Source organism: Trachypithecus francoisi, unplaced genomic scaffold, assembly GCF_009764315.1.
Source record: "Trachypithecus francoisi isolate TF-2019V2 unplaced genomic scaffold, Tfra_2.0 Lachesis_group10, whole genome shotgun sequence".
Classification (NCBI taxonomy): Eukaryota; Metazoa; Chordata; class Mammalia; order Primates; family Cercopithecidae; genus Trachypithecus; species Trachypithecus francoisi.
The window spans coordinates 73729920-73756373 of NW_022681455.1; the positions used below are offsets into that span (position 1 = coordinate 73729920).

General features: G+C 46.2%; 1 protein-coding gene across 3 annotated transcripts in view; it reads right to left on the minus strand.

The window, feature by feature from the left end:
- Positions 1-26454, minus strand: part of LCMT1 (leucine carboxyl methyltransferase 1) — a 70620-nt gene that overhangs the window by 26131 nt on the left and 18035 nt on the right. For all 3 annotated transcript variants that reach the window (XR_004438823.1, XM_033217709.1, XM_033217710.1), the window contains exons 2-5: positions 25614-25705; positions 21882-22003; positions 13431-13507; positions 2072-2133 (exon numbers count right to left, since the gene is read on the minus strand). Coding sequence is in view for 2 of the 3 variants with exons in the window: in XM_033217709.1 (XP_033073600.1) it covers positions 2072-2133; positions 13431-13507; positions 21882-22003; positions 25614-25705 (353 nt within the window). In the remaining variant the exon portion in view is untranslated. The remainder of the gene's footprint in view (positions 1-2071; positions 2134-13430; positions 13508-21881; positions 22004-25613; positions 25706-26454) is intronic.

Below are 26454 nucleotides of genomic sequence, written 5' to 3' on the forward strand. Positions count from 1 at the left end.
TCGGCCTCCCAAAGTGCTGGGATTACAGGCGTGAGCCACCGCATCCAGCCAGACTGGTAGAAAAAATTTTAAATCACAATACCCAGTGTTCGGGTGCTATGGTTTGAATGTGTCCCTCCAAAGTTCGTGTGTTAGAAACTTAATCCCCCATGCAACAGTGTTGAAAGGTAGGACCTTTAAGAGGTGATTCAGTCCCAATGAATGAATTAATACCACTATCTTGGGATTGGGAGTGGGTTCTGAGTTGGTACTCCTTCACCTCTCTCACACAGTCATGCTTTCTTGCCGTTCTACCTTCCTCCATGGGATGACACGGCAAGAAGGTCCTTGCCAGATGTGGGCCCCTCAACCTCAAACTTCCCAGAACTCTACTAAGTCTCTGTTCTTTTTATAAAGTACCCAGCCCCAGGTATTCTGTTATAGAAGCACAAAATGAGCTAAACCAGAAAACTGGTACTGAGAAGTTGAGAAGAGGGGCTGTGGCTGTTAAGTACCTGAAAATGTGGAAGCAGATTTGGAACTGGGTAATGGGTAGAGGTTGGAAGAATCTGGAGGAGCGGGCTAGAAAAACCCTAGACTCCTTGCCACCCCTGCCTCAGAGAACACTTTCCCTCCTCTCGTGTCCCTACTTGTTGAAATAAAAGGACCTGGCTCATCTAGTCACCTGATGCCCATAGTGTTACCTGTGCTGACCACTGGTGAAGGCTGTCCTCTCTGCATGTTCTCTGATCTGAATTACTAATAAACCCCTTTAACTTCTCTCAGACAAAAACTGAAAATAACGGAAGATTGTGATAGAGATTTACCCATAATTTGAAAGGCTCAGAAATGGGAAAACCATTGTTAAGACACAGTCATAATTAAAAGTTGAGGGAAAAAACGGGGAAAACTGACTGCCAGGGCCAAGCAGGTAACAGAATTGAGTGAAGCAGGTCAAGTGTAAGATACCAGAGAGTGGTGGGGCAGAACTGGAAGACAGGCAACTCCTCTAACCGAGGCAGACACTATTTAATTGTTGCCTTGTGGAAATCATGGCCTAATGTTACCGCGTCTTCTGATTTTTTTCCAAGGAAAGCTAGAAATCGAGATTTTTCATGAGAAGTTTATTTTTGAAATGTTGGCAACTAACTCAAGGTCTTTACAGAAAGACTAAAGATTAGAGACCTAAGGACGTCTAAGAAGAGTCATACAGAAAGTCGTTGAAAATTCCTTCATGGTAACCCCAACACAAATGTAAATGTATCCGCAAAAGTCTACTGTAGACTAAAAATAAAATTCTAAGCCCCCCAGCCACCTGAACCAAGAGGATCCCAGAGTGACCTTGAAAACTGAGTTCTTGGCCACGTGGGGATAGGAAGTCAGATGCCTCCTTAAACCCCTTGCTTACTAACTGCCTGGAGGCGTTCTTCCCTAAGGGCTGAACAGCAACCACCCTTTCAGAAGACTCTACTGCTGCTATCATCCAATCCAGCTGCCTGACTGCTGCCCCTCTCTTTGGCCACTTCAAAACAGTCAACCAGCATTCCTTCCTGATAAGAGACCACAGAACAGGGAGTGGTTCTGGCCAGTCTCCGAAAGATGCGGGTTTTTGTGTCCTCTGCCTCACCTTTTGATGTCAGAGGGCCAAAACCTCCACCCTTGGATCATGCTAACACTGCCATTTTTTTGTACATGGAACCTATGACAGGGTGTGAAGCTCAACTGCACATGCACACAGTTGTCCCTTCATAAATATTCATGACTCCTCCTATAGCTCATTAAATATGTATGTTCGCCCACCCGACTGAGCATAAATTCCTCCTCCTTTTGCCCCTCCTTCAAAGTATCTGTTGTTGGCTTCTGGCAGGAAGCTGTGCTTCCCAGCCTGTTAGAATGGCCTCCCTGCAGGCTGCAACCCTCTCTGAGAAAGCAAGCTCTCCTTTCCAAATTTATGAACCTCGTCATTCTTCAGTTGACAATACATTGTATAACAACACACACACACACACCCCCAACACAAACCCCATCTTCAAAAAAGGGGTGGGAAGCAAAAATACTGATAGAGTCAGTTCTGCATTAGCTTGATACTTGCCCATCTGAAGTGTGTCCTCTGAATGCAGTTCTAGAATGGGGCTGGATAGGGGAGGCTTGCATCTATGGGAAGACAGGAAACAGGAGAAAGATGAGTCTATTTGCTCTTCAGTTTACTCATGAGCTCATTTATTGCACAAATGCAGACACTCACTAGCAAAATGGCAAATATATATTTGCTATTGTTCAAAGCAGGGGCCCCTCTAACAAGGGCTTCAGTTTAATCACTTTTGACCCTACACACATACAGTAAAACTTCAGTGGACACAGGTCTCAGGTGACATTGGCTAAGCATTACACTTGGCATCTGATGTCCAAATCACAAACTGATCATGAAGTATTTAGACTTAGAAATAGCTAAAGATAGCCTAACAAGAATTTTTCAAACATTCCAATGTTTTTTTGGGCCATCTCTAGTTTGCTGCCTATTCTCAATCAAATTTTAAAAGTTATCTGTTATTTGTCACAGGTAGCCAGAAGAATTGACTCTTACACAAACTTAAAGTTCAGTAACATTTATGTGGTAACTCCCCCAATCCAGAATAGGCAAAAAATCAGAAATCAGATATGCATCAATATCCCAACAACCATAACCAAACACCAATGCACTTTCTGTCCCAGGAAACCATCTCTGGACTTAACCAAGAGCCACTTACTCTTATTCCACTCAGAGTTTTAACCAGCCAGTACTTTCCAGTTCCCAGAGCATCAGAATTGCCATTTATCACTTAAAAAGCATATTTAATATAAAATTAAATATATTAAATATAAAAGAAAAGAAAAGGTAAAATCAGGAGGCACATAGATTCCTGATCCATTATTTTCATGGATCCAGAAAAAAATAAAGCCTGAAAGTTATTTCCAATTTGTAAGGATCAGACTTTTCTAAAGGATGGCTGAAACACTTAACGTTTACTCACATTTTTTTCAATATAAGAATTATGGTTTTATTTAAATGACTAAGTTAAAAGGGAGGATGGTGAGGGACTATAGTTAAAACTATTAAGATGCAGGCCGGGCACAGTGGCTCACGCCTGTAATCCCAGCACTTTGGGAGACCCAGGCGGGCAGATCACCTGAGGTCGGGAGTTCGAAACCAGCCCAACCAAAATGGAAAAATTCCATCTCTACTAAAAATACAAAATTAGCCAGGCATGGTGGCACATGTCTGTAATCCCAGCTACTAGGGAGGCTGAGGCAGGAGAATCGCATGAACCCAGGAGGCGGAGGTTGCAGTGAGCCGAGATTGCACTCCAGCCTGGGCAACAAGAGTAAAACTCTGTCTCAAAAAAAAAACAAAAAAAAAACCAACTATTAAGATTCCTTGATCTTGAGCTTGAAGTCACAGTTTGAATCTCAGCTCCACCCTTTCCTAGATAGAAGACTTTGGGCAAATTAACTTCTTTAAGCCTCAGTTTCCTTATCTGCAAAAAGGGGATAACAGCAGCACTTAATTCATGAGTGTCTTGTGAGGACTGAATGAAACAATCCAAATGAAGCACTTAACATGGTACTAGGCTATGAAAGCTCTCAGCACACACTAGTAAACCTGTCATCTGCAAGTCCGTAAACTCCCTGATACTGGACTCGGAATGGCGCCCATAACATCTCCTATATAATAACTAACTTCAGTCTTCCGTTAATTCAGTCACTTACACAAAAAAACCACTTATTGCACATCTATTCTGGGACAGGTAACTTACTTTTCTTTTTTTTTTTTTTTTGAGACAGAGTCTTGCTCTGTCACCCAGGCTAGACTGCAGTGGTGTGATCATAACTCACTGCAGCCTCGACCTCCTGGGCTCAAGTGATCCTTCTCTTTCAGCCTCCCAAGTAAGTGAGACTACAGATGCACCTACCATGCCTGGCTAATTTTTGTATATTTAGTAGAGACGAGGTTTCGCCATGGTGCCCGGGCTGGTCTCGAACTCCTGGGCTCAAGCAACCCACCAGACTTCGTCTTCCAAAGTGCTGGGATTACAGGCATGAGCCACTGTGCCCAGCCAAGGCCAGGTAACTTTCTACATGCCCTTGGAATAAAGTAGTAAACAAAAGACACACACATTCAGATTATGAAAATATGGGGTCACTTTTTAAATGTTCCAGGAAACTACATTAATGGATGGAGAGTCATAATGAAAAAGAACAGGAATGGGATACGGCTCCTTCTTCATGTTTAACCAGACCTGTTTAAAGAATCCCAGGAACTAGCCTTAGGAAATCTAAATGTCAAACCAAGGCGGCAGAGTGTCTCGTTCCAGGAAGGAACACTGAACAACTGATTTATAGCAGAGGTGTCCAATCTTTTGGCTTCCCTGGGCCACACTGGAAGAACTGTCTTGGGCCACAAATACACGAACACTAACAATAGCTGACGAGCTTTAAAAAAAAATAAGTCACAAAAGAATCTCATAATGTTTTAAGAAAAGTTACGAAATTGTGTTGGGCTGCATTCAAAGCAGTCCTGGGCCGCATGTCACATGCCCGCATGTCACCCGCCGACAGGCCTGGGGTTGAACAAGCTTGATTACAGCCTTGTTGCCTCTGTTCAGCCTACCAGGTGGTCCATTAACCAAGATAACCATCAGCCACTAGATATGCTGACCCACATCCCCTACCCCTCACATGCTTTGCCCAGCCCAGCCTACATGCCCTCTCCTGATGTCAGTTACCAGGCTTCGCTAATAAAATGTCTCTCCCGGCTCTTCCAGGGAGCCAGTCGCTGAGCCCTCGAGCCTCTGCCCTCTCCCTGTGCGCTCAAGCACAAGCCCCCAACTAAAAGCCTTGTCTGGGAAATCTGCTTGGTGCCATAACAGATTATCTGGTGAGCCAGGCAGGAGCACAAGGAGCAACTACCCTCCCCGCAGGGGAGGCTTATGAGCCAGTGGGCTGGAGGGAGGCACCATTGATTCAGCACTGCCACCACGACTGGTGAGTTTTCCTCTGGTCTCCGAGAGACTCCTCGCCACCCCCGCCCCAGACAACGCTTTCCCTTCCCTCGCGTCCCCTACTTGTTGTCTTTTTCCTTCTTCCTTTGTGCTTTCCTTCCTTTACTTTTAATTTCATTGGCTCAACCTGAATAGACACCCGTGCAGACGCACTGACGCGACTGGCAGGAACTGTCAGGCACCCTGGCTTCGGCCTCTGCCATCTTCAAGTCTTTCAGTGCTTTCCCTCCCTCTGCCACACCTGGTGGGAACGGAAGCCCGTGAGCTCTTCTCTGTCTGTTCAGTGTTCGAGCCTACAGACTCTGGGCGTGGCCTTTGTGTGGGGAGAATTGACAGCACATGGGACTGGAGTTTGCCTAGCTCATGCCCTGATCTGTTTTTCTTTTTGTGTGTTTCATTCAACATCTTATTGACTATCATTTGGTTACTACTAAATGCAGGACACTGGTCAGCAGAACCCGCATCTCATGTAAGGTTGAAGAAAAAAAAGAAACTATCCAAGCTAGCACTCTGTTTTGGGGAGAAGTTCTCTTCACTGGCCACACCTGCCCTCTCGTGTGACCCGTATTGTTGTGCTGTGCGGGGCTGGGAGCCAACTCTCTTGTCGTCGCCTGACACCTGTGCTTGCACCCTGCCCCTGGCCCTCTACTAAGACAAGCAGACACAGCGGCTACAGTCATGGGCAATGCCCCAGGCATCTTCCAAGACTCACGTCTGGGATGTATCATTTCTAAATGGAAGGAATCCAAATCAGACGGCTTAAAGAAAAAGAAACTCCAGCCTGGGAAACACAGGAAAACTCCACCTCTACAAAAAACAGGAAAAAGGAGCCAGGTGTGGGGGTGCCTGCCTGTGGTCCCAGGTACTCGGAAGGCTAAGGCAAGGATCCCTTAAGCCCAAGAGGTTGAGGCTGCGGTGAGTTGTGGTCGCACCATAGCACTCCAGCCTGGGCAATGGAGTGAGACCCTGTCTCAAAAAAAATAAATTTAATTAAAAAAAAGAAAAAGAAACTGATTTTCCTCTGTAATACAACCTGCCCTAGTACACATTAGATCAAGAAAAATGGCCATGGGTGGAAGTAGATCTCCTAGTTTTAACACTATCTTACAGCCAGATCTATTCTGTGAATGGACAGAGAAATGGGGAGAGATACCTCGATATAAGCTTTTAGGAAGTTATGCTAGGACCCAAAGCTACTGGATTCTTGTCAGGTGTGTGTGGCCCCTATTTCCAGGTTCCTCCTGAAGGAACTTAAGGAAGTGGACCTCCACAGCCTCAGGCCCCCGGAATTCCCTCCCCATCCTAAGCAGGCCTCCTGGGGAGGGGACCCCTGTGCTGTCCCCAATAGTGCTCTAATCGGACTCCAAACAGGCACCCTCTTTTGCTTCCCCACTGGCCCAGGGCTGTTTTCCCCTCAGAGAAATGGATGGAAACAGGGGAGTGACAAGGGTGCACGTTCCTTTTTTGGTGGTGGATCTAGGACTATGTAAAGAACGCTTTGGTAGATTTTCAGAGGATCCTGGTAAGTTTAGAGATGAATTTGTTAGACTAAATTTTGCCTTTTCATTGATGTGGCGGGATGTTATGGTCACTTTGCAGTATTGATGAAAAGCAACACATATTTGAAAAGGCTAACGAATATGCCAATATCTAGGTAGTCACTAAACACCAATATTCAGTCCTCCGTGTAGGGGGAGATGCGGTCCCAGGCAGTCTCCATGCGAGTGAGACTATGGAGAAAACCTAGATAAAGCTAGAATAAGCCACTTTGTCACCTGCCTGACTGAAGGAAGAAGGAAATGTATAGTCAAACCCGTACACTATGACAGGGTCAAGGAAAGTACCCAGAGAAAGGAGGAGATCCCAGTAGTCTTCCTCAATAGAATCCCTGAAGTGCTTGAGAAATGCACCCATGCAGACCTGGGGGCAGCAGAGGGGAGGCATCGCGTGCCGTGCATTTTATCCTTCAGCCAGCTCTGGACATTAGAAGGAAATTACAGAAAATTTGGAGGCCAGACCCCAGACTGTGCTGTTGACCTTGGCAGAGGAGGCTTTTAAGGTCTTCAATAACAGGTAGGACAGAGATGGCAGATGAGAAGAGGAGACTGACCAAAACAGTACCAAAACTGGCTGCCCTAATTCATCCACCACCTGAGGGTGACCCTAGGAGGCCCAGGAGATCAACCAATCGAAGACAGCCAACGCTGGATGGAGCCAATGTGCATATTGCAGGACAGAAGGTCACTGGAAGAGAGGCTGCCCTGACCTCCCTAAAACAAGACAGCCGGCAGGCAACCCTGGCCAGTCCCCACTCCTCACCAAGCTTTCAGATGAGATTGATAGACATCACCTGACAGCACCCTGGCTCCGACTGCAGTACACTCCATCATCATCACACCACGGAGCCTCAGGTCACCCTCAATGTGGCAGGTAGGAAAACTGAGTTCCTTGTGGACAGCAGAGTCGCCTGCTCTGTCCTGACCCAGCCTATTTGACCCCTCTCTAATTGCAATTGCAGGGTAATGGGAATAGACAGGTATCCTAAGGTAAGAAAATTTACTTTCCCTCTTGCTTGTGAGGCCATGTCTAGGCTTATTTCTCCTCATTTCTGTATGCTCCCCAGAATGTCCTACTCCATTTCTGGGTAGAGACTTATTAAGCAAAATGGGAGCCACTATCTCCCTGGAAGAGGACAGACTGCAGGTAGAGGCAGAGCCAGAACAGGGAATCCACCTGCTAGCACTCTTAAATGGAAAGGAACTTGAGAGCCAAAACATACCCAAAGAAAGCAACGATCATGTCACCCCTTCTCTACGGGACACTTCAGTCCTAGGACAGGCTAATAAAGTTCCCCCAGCAAAGACAGACCTGAAGCCTGGGATGGGCTACCCATGGAAGAAATCGTACCTCCTAAAACCTGTGGCACTGAACAGGGTTCAGCCATTACTCCACAAATTCCTATAGCAAGGGCTAAACCCTGCCAATCCCCAGGCAACACCTCGGTCCTCCCTGTTAAAAAGCCTAATGGAGAATATCAGTTTGTGTAGGACTTGAAGCGGGGTAATGAGGCAGTCATTTCCATTCACCCCACATTGGTACCAAGCTTGTCTGTGCTCAGATACCTGGAGATGCTCAGTTTTTCACTCTACTACACTTCAAGGATGCTTTCTTTTGTGTAGCTCTCTCCACCCAGAATCCCTGTATCTTTTTGCTTTGAATGGAGAAATCCCTGATACCCAGAAGGTCACACAGTACACATGGACTGTGCTTCCCCAGGGCTTCCGGGAAGGCCCTCACCTTTTTGGGACTGTAGAGAGCTAAGCCTACAGAATGGGACTTTATTACAATATGTGGATGACTTGTTCATTGTCAGACAGACATGGCAGGATTCAGATTTTAATATCATTAAAACCTTGAATTTCCTGGCTGAGCGGTGATACAAGGTCAGCCCCATCCAAGGCCCAGATTTATTTACAGAAGTTCTAATATCTGGGGTTCATTCTGACTCTAGGAGCCCAAACACTAGCTGTGGACAGGAAAAAGCAATCACTTCACTGCTGGTCCGACAAACAAAAAGGCAGCCCCAGGGTTTCTCGAGAATTGTGGGCTTCTATTGTATTTGGATTCTAAATTATGGCCTGACAGCTAAAGCCCCACATGAGACTCTAAAAGGGGAAGAAAGAGAGCCCTTGGACTGGGAGAAGAAATGTCAACAATCTTTTGAACCCCTAAAAACTGAGCTGGGTCAAGCCCTCGCCCTTGGACACCCCAACTGAAAAAAACCACTTACCTTGTATGTTTATGAGAGACTAGGAACAGCTTTGGGAGTCTTAACTCAAAGGTTAGGACCTGTTCAGAAGTCAGTGGCTCATTTTTCAAAACAGATAAATCCAGTTGCACAGAAGTGGCCTGGCTGCTGGAGGGCAGTGGCAGCCACTGCCCTGCTATTTAGTGAAGCATCTAAGCTGACACGGGGACAATATACAGAAGCTATGACTCCCCACCAGGTTCAGACTGGGTTAGAAGTCAAGGGACACCAAGCTCTCTTATTAGACACCCTGGATATTACTTCCAGGGTATGTCAGACTTTGAACATGGCAACCTCACTCCCAACCACAGATGATGAGGACTCACAGCATCAATGCACAGAGCCCACAGAACACACTCCAGCAGGCCTGGCTTGTGAGATAAGCCTCTTGAGAATGCAAAGACTGAATGATAGCCTGATGGCAGTAGCTTTGTAGAGGGAGATCCAAAAAGCAGGACATGCAGTAGTAAGCCCGAAGGAGACTACAGACACTAAAGCCCTTCCTCCCCAAAACGGCACAAAAAGTGGCACTAGAGAGAGGCCTTAACAGAGCCTCACAACTGGGAGAAAGGGAGGGAGTAAATTTATACACCAGCTCAAAGTATACGTTTCTCCTGCTGCGTGCCCATGCAGCCATATGGAAGGAAAAGAGAATGTTAACAGTTAAAAATTCCCCAGACAAATGTAAGGATCCAATCCAACTTCTCCTGGAAGTGGCACAACTTCCCTGACAGGTGGCAGTCATTCACTGCAAAGGCCACCAGAGGGACTGGTCTCTCATCAGCCAAGGAAATAGGGCCACAAAACAGGCAGCTGGTATAGGAAGCCAGCAATGTGTTGGCCTTAATGACAGACCCTACCAACCTTCCTAATCACCTACAACACTCACAACAAGAGCAAGAGGAAGCTAAGGGGCAGGGGGACCAGGAAAACAGTGCTGGATGGTTCACAGATGGTGACAAATTTTATTCCGGGAACTGACCACTGGAAACTTATTAAGTATCTCCATGATGCCACTCATTAAGGGAGAGATGTTTTATGGAATTCTGTCCATAAAATATTCACCAGAAAGACACTGAGAAAAACTGTAAAACAAGTAACCTTTGCCAGTGAATTGTGTGCCTGGAATAATCCCCAAACCCATCCAATTTCCCCCTCTTGACTTAAACTGGTTCAACACAGGGGAACTTATCTGGGAGAAGACTGGCAGGTAGTTTTAACCCAAATGCCTCCAAATCTAGGGTACAAATATCTCCTGGTGTTTGTGGATACTTTTACTGGATGGGTCAAGACTTTCCCTACACATACAGAAAAAGCAGTAGAAGTCTATAAATCTTCACTAAAGGAAATAATTCCTCAATTTGGACTCTCCAAGTCCCCTCAGAGTGGTAACAGGCTCTCCTTCATGGCTAAGATTATTCAGAGCCTCTCCACAACCCTAGGAATAGACAATGAACTGGCACCCCAACCATCAGGGAAAGTTAAAATGAACCATACACTTGAGATGACTCTAGCCAAACTCTGTCAGGAGCCGCGCGAGCCCTGGGTTAAGATGCTCCTAGTCTTCTTAGGGTCCGCAGGGCCCCTTTGTGCAGACTAAGACTTAGTTCTTCTAAGATGATCTACCAGAGGTTTTTCCCCACCACTGACCTCCTGTTAGGTGAAGAATTACATAAAGAATTACAGTATCAATTTAAGACAGATTCAAAAAGTGATTTCAGAGTACAGAAACAAAATCCTGCCAGTCCCCACTAAGGATGGGAAAACCCCTTTACAAGTTAATCCAGGGAACCAAGCCCTTCTAAAGAGTCAAAGGGCAGGCTCCCCGGAGAATCACCCCTTGCCTAAATGGGAGGGCCCTTACTGGGTGACCCTGACCACTCCAACCGCAGCCAAGTCACAAGGAATCACTAGCTGGGTACACCTCTCCCAATCAGAAATGCTTTCTCCTAAATGTTTCCAGACTCACCCAGATGGCCCATCTTACTCCTGAAAACCTGTGGAAGACCTCAAATTCAGGAGAGCCAATTCATCATCGGAGAAGTAATGTGGTTAAAGATCTTCAGTCCAGTACTTTTCCTCATATTACTAATTGTTTTACTATTATTCTGTTGCTTTGCTCAGCCTCCTCCCTCAGGTAAAGACTTCGTTTGTCTCTGCTGGGTATAAAGATGCTACTCTTTACTGTGTTCCTACTCCTCCACATCAGGGCACAGGGTAGGCTGGACCCACTAAGATGGGAAATGATCTCTCTTGACAACCTTTCCAGCATTATAGCTTCAGGTCATAATTTGTCCAACTGCTGGCTGTGCTACCATCATCCCCAGGCTCAGAGGGGCTGCCTCTTGCATTCCCTAAAAGCTCAACTACCAACTTCACAAAGGAGGTATGGAAACCTAAAATAACCTCTGTACCTCTTATTGTGGACCTAAGTGTCTCCCTTTCTTTGAATGTATAAACCTCACTGGGCTGCTAAATGCTTTGGTCACCAAAAAGGGTGGAAAAAAGAGAAGCTAGACCGCCTACTTTGGAATCCCACCGGGTTTTCTCTTAGCAGTAAAGAAAAACCCTAATCAAACTTGGGTTCAGGAAGGCTATCTTTTTCCCCATGCCAAAACAGTCATACCTCTCGCCAAAGCTTAGCTACTCACCTGAACTCCTCTTGCCTTGTGTAAGTTTGTGCACCCATGGAGTACTCTGTTCCTTTGTGGACACCCAGACTGCCATCTGACCAACAGCTACCCCTCAGCCAATTTCACCTCTCCGTTACTTGCACTAGCGTGCCCTTGTGTGGATAATGGACAACGCAACGAGGAATGCACGTTAGGTACTTTAAGTCCCAGTGGAGTAACAGTTCATAATATCACACATGTGAAATCTAAAAGGGCAATAGGGCTAATTTTGGCGGGAGTTGGAACAGCCCCTTGGGGTGGCTCTGCCCCTTAGCAGCCCCTTGGGATGGCTTTGCATACTGTGAGGCGGCTTTGAGAAACTTTCAAACCCTTGAAACACTGGCAACAAGTAGAGGCAGAGCCATAAAAGGATGTCAAGCCTCCCTGCACTCCCTAGCCAATGCTGTCTTAGACAACAGATTTGCCCTGGACTATCTTCTCGCTGAACAAGGGCAGGTATGCGCAGTAATAAACCACATCTTTTGTTCTTACATTAACAGTCCAGGATTGGTTAAACTGCAAGTTCAAAAGATTTACCAAGACCAGGCACAATGGCTCATGCCTGTAATCCCAGCACTTTGGCAGGCCAAGGTGGGTGGATCGTTTGAGCCTGGGAGTTCGAGACCAGCCTGGGCAACATGGCAAAACCCCATCTCTACAAACTTGCAAAAAAAGAAAAAAAAATTAGGTAGTCTTGGTGGCATGTGCCTTTATTCCCAGCTACTCCGGAGGCTGAGGTGGGAGGATCACCTGAGCCCATAAGGTTGAGGCTGCAGTGAGCCATGGTGGCACCACTGCACTCCTATCTGGATATCAGAGTGAGACCCTGTCTCCAAAACAAAATAAAAGTAAAGATTTACCAAGAGGCTACCTGGCTACATAATCTCAGTAACTCTACTGCTCAAACCATCTGGGGCTCCATCAGTGCATACCTACAAAGTATGACATGGTTTTTACCTTTCTTCGGACCCTAAGTGGTCATTTAATTGCTATTACTTTTGGGGTATTCTGTTTTTAACCTTTTGGTAAAGTTTGTGTCTTTCAGGTTTCAATCGCTCCAAGTCAAGCTAATGATGGCCCAAGGATTCCAACCCATACCATCCCAGGAGCACCCCAGTCCCTACAGGTCTTTAGGACAGTCAATGAGAGATTTCCCCACCCCCCAAAGTGAGGCAAGGATGACATCCCTGTTCAGCAGGAAGTAGCTTCAGAAGATGAGATCCTTAAGAATAGAGGGTGAAATCTCTCAGGGGAACTAAAGATAGAACAGAAATGGAATGGGGTTGCTTCTTCATAATATTTAACCATGCCTTCTACTTAAAGTTCCAGGAACTGGCCTTAGGAAATCTAAATATGAAACCAAGGTTATAGAGTGTCCCACCTCAGGAAGGAACACTGAACAACTGATTGACAGTCTTCGTCCCGCCAGCCAGACCACCAAGTGGCCCATTAATCAAGATAACCAACGCAACCAGATACGCTGACCCGCATCCCCTCCCCTCACGTGCTTTGCCCGGCCCAGCCTGCATACCTTACTCATGATGTCAATTCCCATGCTTCGCTAATAAAAACATCCCTGCAAGCCTCTTCAGGGAGCCAACAAGACAGTCCTTGAGCCTCTGCTGTCTCCCTAGTGCTTGAGTACAAGCCCCAAAAACAAAAACCTTGTCTGGGAAATCTGGTTGGCCTCGTGTTAATTTTAATTACATGGGGAGCCATAGAGCCTGTGATCTGTAATAAGGAAATGTATATTGCATTTTACAGACTGTACAACATGCTGGAATGAGTGCCAGGGCAAAAGGAAGTTGGTGAGGGGCAGTGAACGGAAGACAACACCCTAAAGTGAAGTCTCTGGCATTCAGGTCTGCCATCTCTTGAGAGCTAGATCTGAATTCTAGCTGGCTCTTGTTCTTCTGGCCACACCACACTTACTTGATACTGTGCAGCTTTCTTGTGACGATCATTGGAAAGTCAACCTCAAAATATTTACTTGGGAGAAGATCTTCATCCTGGGGAAAAACACACAATACTTTTTACTTCTTTACTCTTACATGTGCTAATCATCTTCCACATATCAAGCACTAGGCACCTAAGAGCGATACAGTGTTTAAGGATTTTAAATCAGGTGACTGATATGGGCAGACATGTTTTTCAAATTACTCATGAATAGATTTGAGGGAAGCAAGCACAGATGAAGGTAAAAGTCAGGACGCCAGAGGAGTTAGCCAGATAAGAAGGTAAGGTCCAGGAAGGAGCCTGAGCTAGGAGGTGGCAGCTGGGATGGTGGGGAGAGCTCAGAGGCGCTTTGGAAGTAGAATATACTCCATATTTTCAAAAGGCAGCTTGAGGCCAGGTGCAGTGGCTCACGACTGTAATCTCAACACTTCAGAAGGCTGAGGCAGGAGGATCGCTTGAGGCCAGGAGTTTGAGGCCAGCCTGGGCAACACAGCGAGACCCTGTCCATACAAAAAAATTAAGAAGTTTAAACGATGTAACAACAACAAAAAAGTCAGCTTGAGCTCTATTAGGAGGGTCAGGAAATCAACGCAGTAGGTTTTGACGAGCATTAATTTTTGGATGAAATAGGTTAAAACAGCTAGTATTAAAAGCATCACATATATTAAGGGTATTATTTTCTGATACATTTTTTTTTCTTTTTTTGAGATGGAGTCTCGCTCTGTCACCCAGGCTGGAGTGCAGTGACACAATCTCAGCTCACTGCAACCTCCACCTAGTGGGGTTCAAGTGATTCTCCTGCCTCAGCCTCCACAGTAGCTGGGATTACAGGTGCCCAGCCTCTGATACATTTTTCTGTGACAGTGAAGTATGGTAGATTAAAGAACAGGCACTCTTGGAGCTGGAGGGGCTCAAACACCAGCTCCACCACTTATATGCTGTAAGGTCTTGGGAAAGTCAGTAAACTCACTGGGCCAGGATTTACTTGTTTGAAAAGTGAAGAAACTGGGCACCGTGGCTCACGCCTGTGATCCCAGCACTTTGGGAGGCTGAGGCAAGCGGATCACAACGTCAAGAAATCGAGACCATCCTGGCCAACATGATGGGGGTGAAACCCCATCTCTACTAAAGATACAGAAAGTAGCTACTGGGGAGGCTGAGGCAGGAGAATCACTTGAACCCGGGAGGCGGAGGTTGCAGTGAGCTGAGACTGTGCTACTGCACTCCAGCCTGGGTGACAGAGCGAGACTCCATCTCAAAGATAAAAAAAAAGAAAAGTGAAGAAAATGCTAACACTTCATGGGGTTGTGAGGATTAATGAAGCAATACATGTGGGGCTCCCAGGAAAGGGCCTGACCTTAGTAAAATTATCACACGGGGATCCAAAGAGCCGATGAGCTATAACAATAAAGGAAGGTATACTGTGTTTTCAATACTGTACAACATGCTGGAAAGAAGGTCCCAGGGCAAGAAGGAAAGTGGGGCGGGCATCAAAGGAAAGCAGCACCCTAAAATGAGGTCTCTAGCATTCAAATCAACACTGTGGGTGCCTTTATTATTACAGACACAGGTACAGAGATGGGGGCCCTGGCTCGGGATGTAACATTTCTTCTTGTGGCCTGCAGTCAAACAAATATGAAAGACACACATACTCACACAACCATAGACACACACACACACACACACACGCACACACAGCCCTGGGTCACCTGGCTTGCTTGGTAGCTACACCCTCCCTACCCAGTCACGCACACATCACCCTATCATCCTGGTGTTCTCGCCGTGCCCTCCTCGCCATCCAGCCACCCAGTACCTCAGCCCTGCTGATGCCTCTGGAATCCCTCCACTCCTCCTGAGCTCTATCACCTCCAACCCAGACTGTCCCAGCGCTGCCGCTGGTGTCTCAAAGCTGCACGCTGCTGTGCACTGCACTAGCCACTGCAGGTGGCCTTCAGCAGCTCTGTACAGCGCTAAAACTCAGCAAGAAACAAGGCATTCCACGGCCTGGCCCACCTGCCCAGCCTCTCCCCCTCCCCGTCACCACTTATCCCAGAAATACAGAACTACTTTTTTAAAACAAAGATGACTGCTGACATCCAGAACCTGGTGATGGCTTCGCTGGTAGAGGACGGGATAGCGGAAAAGGCAAGGCGACACCTTGTTTCTGACTGGAGCAACCGGGCAGGTAAGAGAACCATTCATGGAGACAGTAACAGGAGACGGAGCACAAGTATGGAGGGACAGATGAATCCCAGGGGATAAGTGGGGGATAGCAGACCTCCTGTGGACAGCATGATGGGGGCAGAAATCACCTGCAACCATATCCTAGTAGATAAGTAACCCTTAAAAGCAAACATCAGGGCTGAAAGATACAGTACCCTCCCACATACAGACCATTCCTCTGCTGGAATCCCAGAGGACCCAACCTGGGCTTTATCTTTTTTTTTTTTTTCTTTTTGAGACAGAGTCTTGCTCTATCACCTAGGCTGGAGTGCAGTGGCGTGATCTTGGCTCACTGCAAGCTCCGCCACCTGGGTTCCCACCATTCTCCTGCCTCAGCCTCCCAAGTAGCTGGGACTACAGGCGCCCGCCACCGCGCCCGGCTAATTTTTTTGTATTTTTAGTAGAGACGGGGTTTCACCATGTTAGCCAGGATGGTCTCAATCTCCTGACCTCGTGATCCACCTGCCTCTGCCTCCCAAAGTGCTGGGATTACAGGCCTGAGCCACCGCGCCCGCCCAGCCGGCTTCATCTTTTTTTTAAAAAAAAGGAGGGCCAAGTACAGTGGCTCACATCTGTAATCCCAGCACTTTGGGAGGCCGAGGCAGGAGGACTGCTTGAGTCCAGGAGTTCAAGACCAGCCTGGGCAACACAGCAAGACCCTATCTCTACCAAAAATACAAATTAGCCAGGCATGGTGGCTTGCACCTGTAGTCCCCAGCTACTCGGAAGGCTGAGTTAGGAAGTTTGCTTGAGCCTGGGAGGAGGAGGCTGCGGTGGGCTGAGATTGCATCACTGCACTCCAGCCTGGGAGACAGCGCCAGATCCTGTCACAAAAGCCATCCCAGGAGACCTGGGCTCCTGAATCTGAGCCGATCACACTTAGAGGTACAGTCCATACTTGCCGGGTAGGGTTATGCAGAAGCTATTTCAAGATACTTGAGGGGGGCCAGGTGCGGTGGCTCACGTCCATAATCCCAGCACTTTGGGAGGCCGAGACGGGTGGATCACCTGAGGTCAGGAGTTTGAACCAGCCTGGCCAACAGAGTGAAACCCCATCTCTACTAAAATTACAAAATATTAGCTGGGCGTGGTGGTGGGTGCCTGTAATCCTAGCTACTCGGGAGGCTGAGGCAGGAGAATTGCTTGAACCAGGGAGGCAGACGTTGCAGTGAGCTGAGATCACACCATTGCACTCCAGCCTGGGCAACAAGAGCAAAACTCTGTCTCTCAAAAAAAAAAAAAAAAAAAAAAAAAAAAAGCTACTTGAGGGATATGGGTAGAGGGGAAATGGAAATAACTTTCCCTAGGAATTTCAATTTCTACAACACCTTTTCAGAACTTTTGCTCACAGCGTATGGGAAGTTAAGGATCACCTAAAATTCCAGAAGACAACGAGAACAACATTTTCTTGGTGCTTAAAAAAAAAAAAAAAAAAAAAAAAGGCCAGGCGCGGTGGCTCAAGCCTGTAATCCCAGCACTTTGGGAGGCCAAGACGGGCGGATCACGAGGTCAGGAGATCGAGACCATCCTGGCTAACACGGTGACACCACTAGCCGGGCGAGGTGGCGGGCGCCTGTAGTCCCAGCTACTCCGGAGGCTGAGGCAGGAGAATGGCGTAAACCCGGGAGGCGGAGCTTGCAGTGAGCTGAGATCCGGCCACTGCACTCCAGCCTGGGCTAGAGCGAGACTCCGTCTCAAAAAAAAAAAAAAAAAAAAAAAAAAAAAGCATATGAATGAAAGATAGCATACTGCCCCGCAGCTCTTACAGGACTTCTTCCTTTTTAAAGAGCTTTCCCACGCATTAGCCCTCCCAAACCTTGTAAAACTTCTGAATAAGAGGTCAGAGCAGAGAAAGCTTACAAAAGGCACACATGGACCTCTTAAAAAAGACATCCTGCCTGTGTGGTGACTCACATCTGTAATCCCAGCACTTTAGGTGGCTGAGGCTGGTGGATCACTTGAGGCCAGGAGTTCAAGACCAGCCTGGCCAACATGGTAAAACCCCATCTCTACAAAATAGCCAGGCACGGTGGTGCGCATCTGTAATCCCAGTTATTCGGGAGGCTGAGGCAGGAGAATCGCTTGAACCTTGGAGGCAGAGGTTGCAGTGAGCGGAGATCACACCACTGCACTCCAGCCTGGGAAACAGGGTAAGACTCTGACGGGTTGACGGGTGCAGCAAACCACCATGGCATGTGCGTACCTATGTAACAAACGTGCACGTTCTGCACATGTACCCCGGAACTTAAAGTATTAAAAAAAAAAAAAAAAAAAAAAAGAGATCCTGAGAAGGGGGCAAAATGACTGTGTGTGACAAGTGATGCTTCAACTTCTTATTCTGTTGATTCTTGATGGCCCTTTTGACATTTCACCCCAAACAGCCTGCAAGAAACTGACTGGAATGGGAGACACCAAGACTGGGAACAGCTGCCACAGGGCAGGAGGAATGGGGCACCCAAAGAGGACTCAACATGGCTGACCACCTCACAGACTGCCAAAATGGACCCTGCTTCCCTCCACAGGGAGATGGAGAGAAGTAGGTTGTACGAATCCTTTGGTTCTATGGAAACAGAATTCCGGAGACACCAAGAAATGGAGACCCCTTAAAGCTTTTCACTCACCCATTATTCCTTTTTTTTTTGAGACAAGGTCTCGCTTGGACGCCCAGGCTGGAGTGCAGTGGCGCAATCTCGGCTCACTGCAGTCTCAACCTCTAGGACTCAGGTAATCCTCCCACCTCCGCCTCCCAAGTAGCTGGGACCACAGGTGTGCACCACCATGCCTGGCTAATTTTTTTTTTTTTTTTTTTTTTGTAGAGATGGGGTTTTGCCATGATGCCCAGGCTGGTCTCAAACTCCTGAGCTCAAGCAATTCACCCACCTCAGCATCTCAAAAGTACTGGGATTACAGGCGTGACCAACTGCACCTGCCCCTTTATTCCTTTTGTGTGACAAGACTAACTCTTCTTTGTCCTGTTCCTGCTCACTGCCAACAGATGGGAGTCTTTAACTGTACAGTCTTGGGCTCCTGAGATTTTACGGAACAAGCTCACACCCATGACTCACAGCTAAACTTCTGCTGGTGCAACCTAGGAAGCATTCCGGCTGGAAGGTGCATGAGACACTAAGACCCACCGACAATGTTTTTGCTACGCTTTTAGAGACACGCACATACCTCTAAAACAGAGATTGGCAAACTGCTTCTGTAAAGAGCCAGAAAGTAAATAGTTTAGCCTTTGCAGGCCAGATGGTCTCTGTTGTAACTACTCAACTCTGCTGTTATAACTGTCATATGGCTGCTGAAGCACAATATGCAAACAAATGGGAGTGGCTGTCTTCCAATAAAACTTTATTTACAAAAACAAGCTGTGGGCCAGATTTGGCCCTGGGCTACAGTTTGTAACACCTGCTCTAAAAAAGCAAACAAATGTAATATATATACATATTTATATTTATATTTTAAAAGAAACTTCAGACCAAAAAAAAGGCCTTCAGCTCAATATAATTACCAATCAAAACCAAAACATTTCCACAAAGAACTTTCAGACACTATACAGTCTTCCTTCCTCACTACTGACTGACTGCCTTCTTCTTAGGAGGGGTACATAAGCCTCAGGGTACTTTGCTCAAAAATAAGAGGCTCAGATTTATTAATTATTAATCCACCTACAAGACAGGAGAAAAAAAAAACAAAATGCCAGACAAATCAAAGGGGTCTCAGGTCCAATAGCAAGATCTCTCCAGCGGCCTCTGTTAACACTGACATAGCACATTCTCTCACACTGTACTGTGCTCTGGTTCCTCACACCACACCATGGGACAACTCATTACAAAAACACAATAGGTCAGCCTGGCGTAGTGGCTCATACCTGTAATCTCAGCACTTTGGGAGGCTAAGGCAGGTGGATCACTTAAGGCCAGGAGTTTCAGACCAGCCTGGCCAACACAGTGAAATGCTAGCTCTACTAAAAATACCAAAATTAGCCGTGCGTGGAGGTGAATGCCTGTAATCCCAACTACTAGGGAGGCTAAGACAGGAAATCGCTTCAACCCGGGAGGTGGAGGCTGCCGTGAGCCAAATCACACCACGGCATTCCAGCCTGGGCGAGAGAGTGAGTAAGACTCTGTCTCAAAAACAATGACAGAAAAACAAAGACACAACAGATCTACAGAAAAGGGAAGGTCACCCTCCTGAAAAACCACAGAGGCTGTGTGCAGGGGAAAGAGGAAGAAATGTGGAGTTTAATGGGCAGATTCCAATGCTTGATCCCTGCCCCAGAGCCTCTGGCTGCAGGATCCTGGAAGACAATCTTGCAGTCCCATTTCCTTCATCTGTGTAAAATACCCTTACAGAGTTCTCAAGTTAATTCATGAGGTCACCTATGTAAAAACACTTCATAATGTTAGTGATTATATCTTGAGATGAGACTGTAGAGGCAAACAAATACCTACACTCTGTTGAGGTCACTGATTTCTCACTTTAGTAAGAGAAGGGTTGACAGCTCTGATGACCAAAGACCTTCATATCAGGTAAACTGATTAGGGACAAAACAGATAAGCAGGTCTTGGTCAACATCCGTAAAAAATCTGGAGAAATGCACGTACCCATTACTGTCACCTGACGGACCTGACAGAACCAAGCAAAATCTGTACAAACCTACAAAAAAAAAAAAAAAAGACAATTAGTGAGGACATTTTTTTTTTTTTTCCCAGAGACAAAGTCTCACTCTGTCACCCAGGCTGGAGTGCAACGGCACAATCTCGACTCACTGCAACCACCGTTCTCCTGGGTTCAAGCAATTCTGCCTCAGCCTCCCAAGTAGCTGGGATTACAGGTGCCCACCACCACACCCAGCTAATTTCTGTATTTTTAATAGAGACAGGGTTTCACCATGTTGACCACGCTGGTCTCTAACTCCTGACCTCAAGTGATCTGACCACTTCAGCCTCCCAAAGTGCTGGGATTACAGGCGTGAGCCACCATACCCGGCCAATCAGTGAGGACTTTGTAGGGAAACGGTTTGGCTATAAAAACTAAGCCCAGGAGGCCAGGCACGGTGGCTCACACCTGTAATCCTAGCACTTTGGGAGGCCAAGGTGGGCAGATCACAAGGTCAGGAGATGGTGACCAGCCTGGCCAACACGGTGAAACCCCATCTCTACTAAAAATACAAAAATTAGCCAGGCGTGGTGGCGTGCACCTGTAGTCCAAGCTACTCAGGAGGATAAGGCAGAAAAATCGCTTGAAGCCGGGAGGTGGAGGGTGCAGTGAGCTGAGATTGCGCCACTGCACTCCAGCCTGGGCAACAGAGCAAGACTGTCTCAAAAAAAAAAAAAAAAAAAAAAAAAAAAAAAAAAAAACTAAGCCCAGGAGTCAAAGACCACACTCTAGTTTTCTTTCCCTGTGAGAATGTAATTAGACCTGTATTCATACTCTAACAGAGCAGTTAAGAGACCAAATCAGAAAAAGACTACAAAATGGCTTTGCAACATATTATCATCACCCGGCCATACAAATCTCCAAATTTTAACCAAGATGCCATTATCCTGACAAAATCTTAGTTACTGTCAAAATTACAAATGTAGGCTGGGCGCAGTGGCTAATGCCTGTAATCTCAGCACTTTGAGAGGCTGAGGCAGGAGGATTGCTTGAGGCCAGGAGTTCAGGACCAGCCTGGGCAACATAGTGAGACCACTGTCTCTACAAAAAAAACTTAAAAATCAGCCAGATATGGTGATGCATGCCTGTGGTCCCAGCTACATGGGAGGATCGCTTAAGCCCAGGAGTTCAAGCCTGCAATGAGCCATGATTGTGCCACTGCAGTCCACCCTAGGTGATGGGGTAAGACTCTGGTTCAAAAAAAAAAAGTTATAAATGCATGCATGGCCTCTCCATTCCAGCAATTCTACTGGTGGATTTTTTCCTCCTGACATATTTCTACTCATACTGAGAGAAATATAAGGGTTTTTATTATAGCTCCATTTGTAACAACAATTAGAGACAACCTAAAATATCTGTCTCTAGGGCCCTGGTGAGATAAAACAGGACTGACAGTCGTAGGGGCATCTAGGCAGATGGGACAGGGGTGGGAGACAAGCTTTCGCTGCAAAACTTTTAATATATTTTTAAATTTCGAATTATGTGAAACTCTTCCAAAAATGAAATCTAAACACTTGGAGAGGGAGGAGGGGAATTTGAACATACCTTTAATCTCCAGAAGGTGGTATCCATGCCTGCCCCCAGGTTGATAATTTGACAACGACATTCTGTCTTCCGTAGAAACGCCTTTATAAGCTGACTGACACCATGGACTCGAGCAAAATATCCTGGGGGGGGGGGGGGGGGGCGGACACAGAAACAAGCTATCACACAGTGATGACAGAAATTATCCCTGTGAAGCCCACCCCAGCAGAAGAGCAAAACAGAAAGCATGCACCTTTCTGCAGTGTCACAGGTTAATCTGCAGACTCTATGGGAGAAACAGAAACTTTCAAATTCTCTTTTTTGTTGTCGTTGTTTTTGTTAAAGGCATCTGAACCAAGGTAAGTACAATCTATTTCATGAAGCAATTAACTGCCTTTGAAAAAATAAGCTATATTTTTATATATGAAAAATAAGTGTTTTACTTTGAAATGTCTGAAGTCCATCTTGGAAATGTGCCTTTCCTGGCTATACTGAAAGCTACTCTGGACTCAGGTAAACCTGAAAATTGTGAGATCACATGAAAAATAATATTATGGGTCAGGAAACTGAGCAGATGCATGTTACCACAAAGGAAGCTATATTTGTTATCCTGTTCCCTTCACCTCCACCCTGAATGGGTTAGTCTCTATGTAAAATGGGGGTAACAGAGAAGACCAGCAAATTGCTGCCTAATAGCTTGCTACTAAAAACACAAAAATGAGCCAGGCATGGTGGTGCACAACTCTAATCCCAGCTTCTTGGGAGGATGGACCACAAGAATTGCTTGAACCCAGGAGGCAGAGGTTGCAGTGGCCCAAGATTGCGCCACTGTTAAGTTTTCGGGTGGAGGGTTGGGGAAAAGGAGATGGGAAATAAAGAAGAAAAGACCACAAGGTCTGTCTGTGCTCTAAAACTCTGCTGCTCAAAGTATATGCATGGCTGTTAACAGTATGTGACTATTTTAAGAAAAAAACCTCATAGCATTTAGAAACTTTATTACAATTTGACAGGAAAATTTCAAGCCTGTTCAATCTACTAATAAATGATTTGGAATTGTACATTGTATGTCATTTTCATTTTATTTTTCTAGATCATTTCTATTGTATTTTACCGAGCTATCATCCGTGACGGATCGGACATTGGGGGAAAAATGTCCTCACCATACACCATTTAGGAGGCACTCCAATTTGGCTGCATTCTAAAGGTTCAAATCCAGGGTACAAGAGAGGGGTGCTGCCAGGGGGTGGGGTGGGGGTCTTTGCCTGTGCAGCATTTATTAGGAAATCTGCCTCAAAAGCAGGGGAGGGAATGCAAAATAAAATTGCATGTCCGTGTTTTCAGAAACCACCACTTCAAAATTTCTTGGCATTTCTTATAGAACCCACCTACAGGATCCAACTTGAGGACCAAGATTCCCTGCACACACAAGAATTATGGTCATTTGGTCAATTTCTCAATCTGGCTGAGAATAAGGCAGGCTCCCGTCTCAAAGCCTTTGACTTCATTGATGGAAATTATTTGCAGAGCCTAATAGTGTCTTAACACTAAAATAAGGCAACAAAAAGTAATTATCCATCTCTTCCCTCTCAGGCTTTACACTGCTAAGCCAGAAAGGAGCTGAATGACTACCTTTCCTGCATACTCTGCTGTCTGGGAAAGAGCAACTGGGGACTTAACACATTCAGGCTGCTGCCAATCAAACGTTGCACATGGCACATGCATGTCCAGATAGAGACTTCTCTTTATGCTCTGGAGCTTCTAAGGGGCAGGCATCTGAAACAATATTCTAGTTATGTCTGGAACAAGTTGTCTGTTGGTGCAAGCTTCAAAATAAATAAATACTTAAATGGCCAACCCTATGCATACTGTGAGCTGGGGAGGAAAATAAATCTACTGAAGACTCTTTTTTCTTGAGACAGGGTCTCACTCTGTCACCCAGAATGGAATGCAGTGGTACAATCTTAGCTCACTGCAGCTTCAATTGCCTGAGCTCCAGTGATCTTCCCACCTCAGCCTCCCAAGTAGCTGGGACTACAGGTACATGCCACCACACCTGGCTAATTTTTTTTTTATTTTTTGTAGAGACGGTTTCACCATGCTGCCCAGGCTGGTCTTGAACTCCTGAGCTCAAGTGATCTACTTGCCTCAGCCTCCCAAAGTGTTAGGATTGCAGACGTGCGCCACCACACCCAACTCTGTTGAAGAATCTTTTTTTTTTTTTTTTTGAGCTGGAGTCTTGCTCTGTTGCCCAGGCTGGAGTGCAGTGGCGCACTTCCGGGTTCACGCCATTCTTCTGCCTCAGCTTCCTGAGTACCTGGGACTACAGGTGCCTGCCACCACGCCTGGCTAATTTTTTGTATTTTTAGTAGAGATGGGGTTTCACCGTGTTAGCCAGGATGGTCTTGATCTCCTGACCTCGTGACCTGCCCGCCTCGGCTTCCCAAAGTGCTGGGATTACAGGGGTAAGCCACCATACCCAGCCCTGTTGAAGAATCTTAAGGGCCAAATCTCCTAAGCCTAGGCCTACTGCTGTCAGCACCTCTGAGCCCTCCCTCATATGAGAATTAGCAGGTCTCACAACACTTTCCCTCCCGCCCACAGTGGGGAACGTCAACAAAGCCGTAAAGGACCCACGTCCTCTAGACTTACAACCCTCAAGCTGTGCGACTGGGCAGATATCCTCAATTTCCATCCTTAGGGAAGATTCATATACACAGACAAGAGGCGTGAAAACTAAGATATGCTCAGCCTGAAATATACAAAAGCCTCTGGAATGTCTCCTTATAGACACTGGGTTATAGAAGAACCCAATTAAATCCACGTAATTAGTCCACACACCTAGATGAGCCATAGGCAACTAACCAAACAGAGGAAAAGTCTGATGTAAACTCTGAGAGACTGTCCTCCTCATGACTGTACTATAAAGCAGTTTCTCCGTATTTATCCAATTAGAGTAGGAATACACATGTGAAAAATAAAGCTTTCTGTATTTTTTTAATTGGGAAAAAAGTGATTACTGATAGGGACAGTTTACAGTGAAAGATATTTAAATGGGCTTTGAACATATGAAAATGATCCTCAACGTTACCTATAAATAGGAGAAGTATTTTTAAAATGCAATAAGATACCATTTTTCACATGACAGATTAACAAAGATTAGTACTTTTTTTTCCAATTCATTAGATTTAATAAAATTTCAAAAACTCTCATGATTTTAAAGTGGAAGTAGATATTGTGTTCTTCTTTTTTTTCTAAGTTCCGGGATACATGTGGCAGAATGTGCAGCTCCGTTACATAGCCATACATATGCCATGGTGGTTTGCTGCACCCATCAACTTGTCATCTAGATTTTAAGCCCTGCATGCACTAGGTATTTATCCTAATGCTCTCCTTCCCCTTGCCCCTCACCCCGACAGGCCCCAGTGTGTGATGTTCCCCTCCCTGTGTCCATGTGTTCTCACTGCTCAACTCCCATTTATGAGTAAGAACATGCAGTGTTTGGTTTTCTGTTCCTCTGTTCGTTTGCTAAGAATGATGGCTTCTGGCTTCATCCATGTCCTTGCAAAAGAAATGATCTCATTCCTTTTTAAGGCTGCAAACAAGTTTTATAACACCATGTTGGTGAGGATCTGGTGAAATAAGCACTTTTGCGCACAGCTGGAAAGGGAGCAGACCACAACTCCCTTCAACAATGAACCCCTAAAACCTTAGGCAGCTGATGAGGTGCTGTTGGGCAGGGAGATGATCGCTTGCCTCTGTTGATTTCGGGGGCCTTCCTCTCTTTAGACAATCTCACAAAGTGCTGGATGTAAGGGTCATGCCAGTAGCCAATGCTTACTGCAAACCTGGAAGGGAGGAAAAAGGAGGAAGGTGAGTAGAGATTGAGTAGGTTCAGACCAAGGTCCACTGCCAAGTTCCCAGGAACCAGGTCAAGGAACTCGACAAAAACCAACCATCCACCTCAAAAGGCCAAGTGCACGTTTAGTGCCCCGTTACACATGTGAAGACGCAGCCATCCATTCATCTTTATGTTCACGTTACACCACCCATCACATTGCCCACAGTAGGCCTTCTCACTCCCTTTCCTCATATTGCTAATTCACTGCCCAGGACCCTACATAGCAAATAACCTCACTTCATGTTTCATAAAGAAGATGTGCAGCCATTTATTCACTCCGCGAACTCATGGCCACAGTTAGTCAGTTAATTCCACTAAATGAAAAGGCCTGTGCCCAGAGGAAGGCAGACTCAGAAACACTCGACAAACAGCATGAATTAACCCAAGTGTTTCTCCTGACTCTGTGTTAGGTGCCGTCCTCTTACTCCCCTTAGAGATGTCAGAGTGGGGAAACCAGGAACAAATGAACACAGCAAGCACGAACAAAATAATGTGGAAAATGCCACAGGAGCCTTAATTCTCTCTACCCAGTCTATACCACAAGGAGTTAAGGCTTCGTTTAGCACAGGAAGCCTTCTTGCAACCATGAGAACCAGCTTTAGGACGACTGAGGAGTCATGAAAAGAACCTGGATGCCGAAGGCCATGCTCAGCTGCGCTGGGCCTGCAGACTGCTCTACCTCTGAACATCAATTTT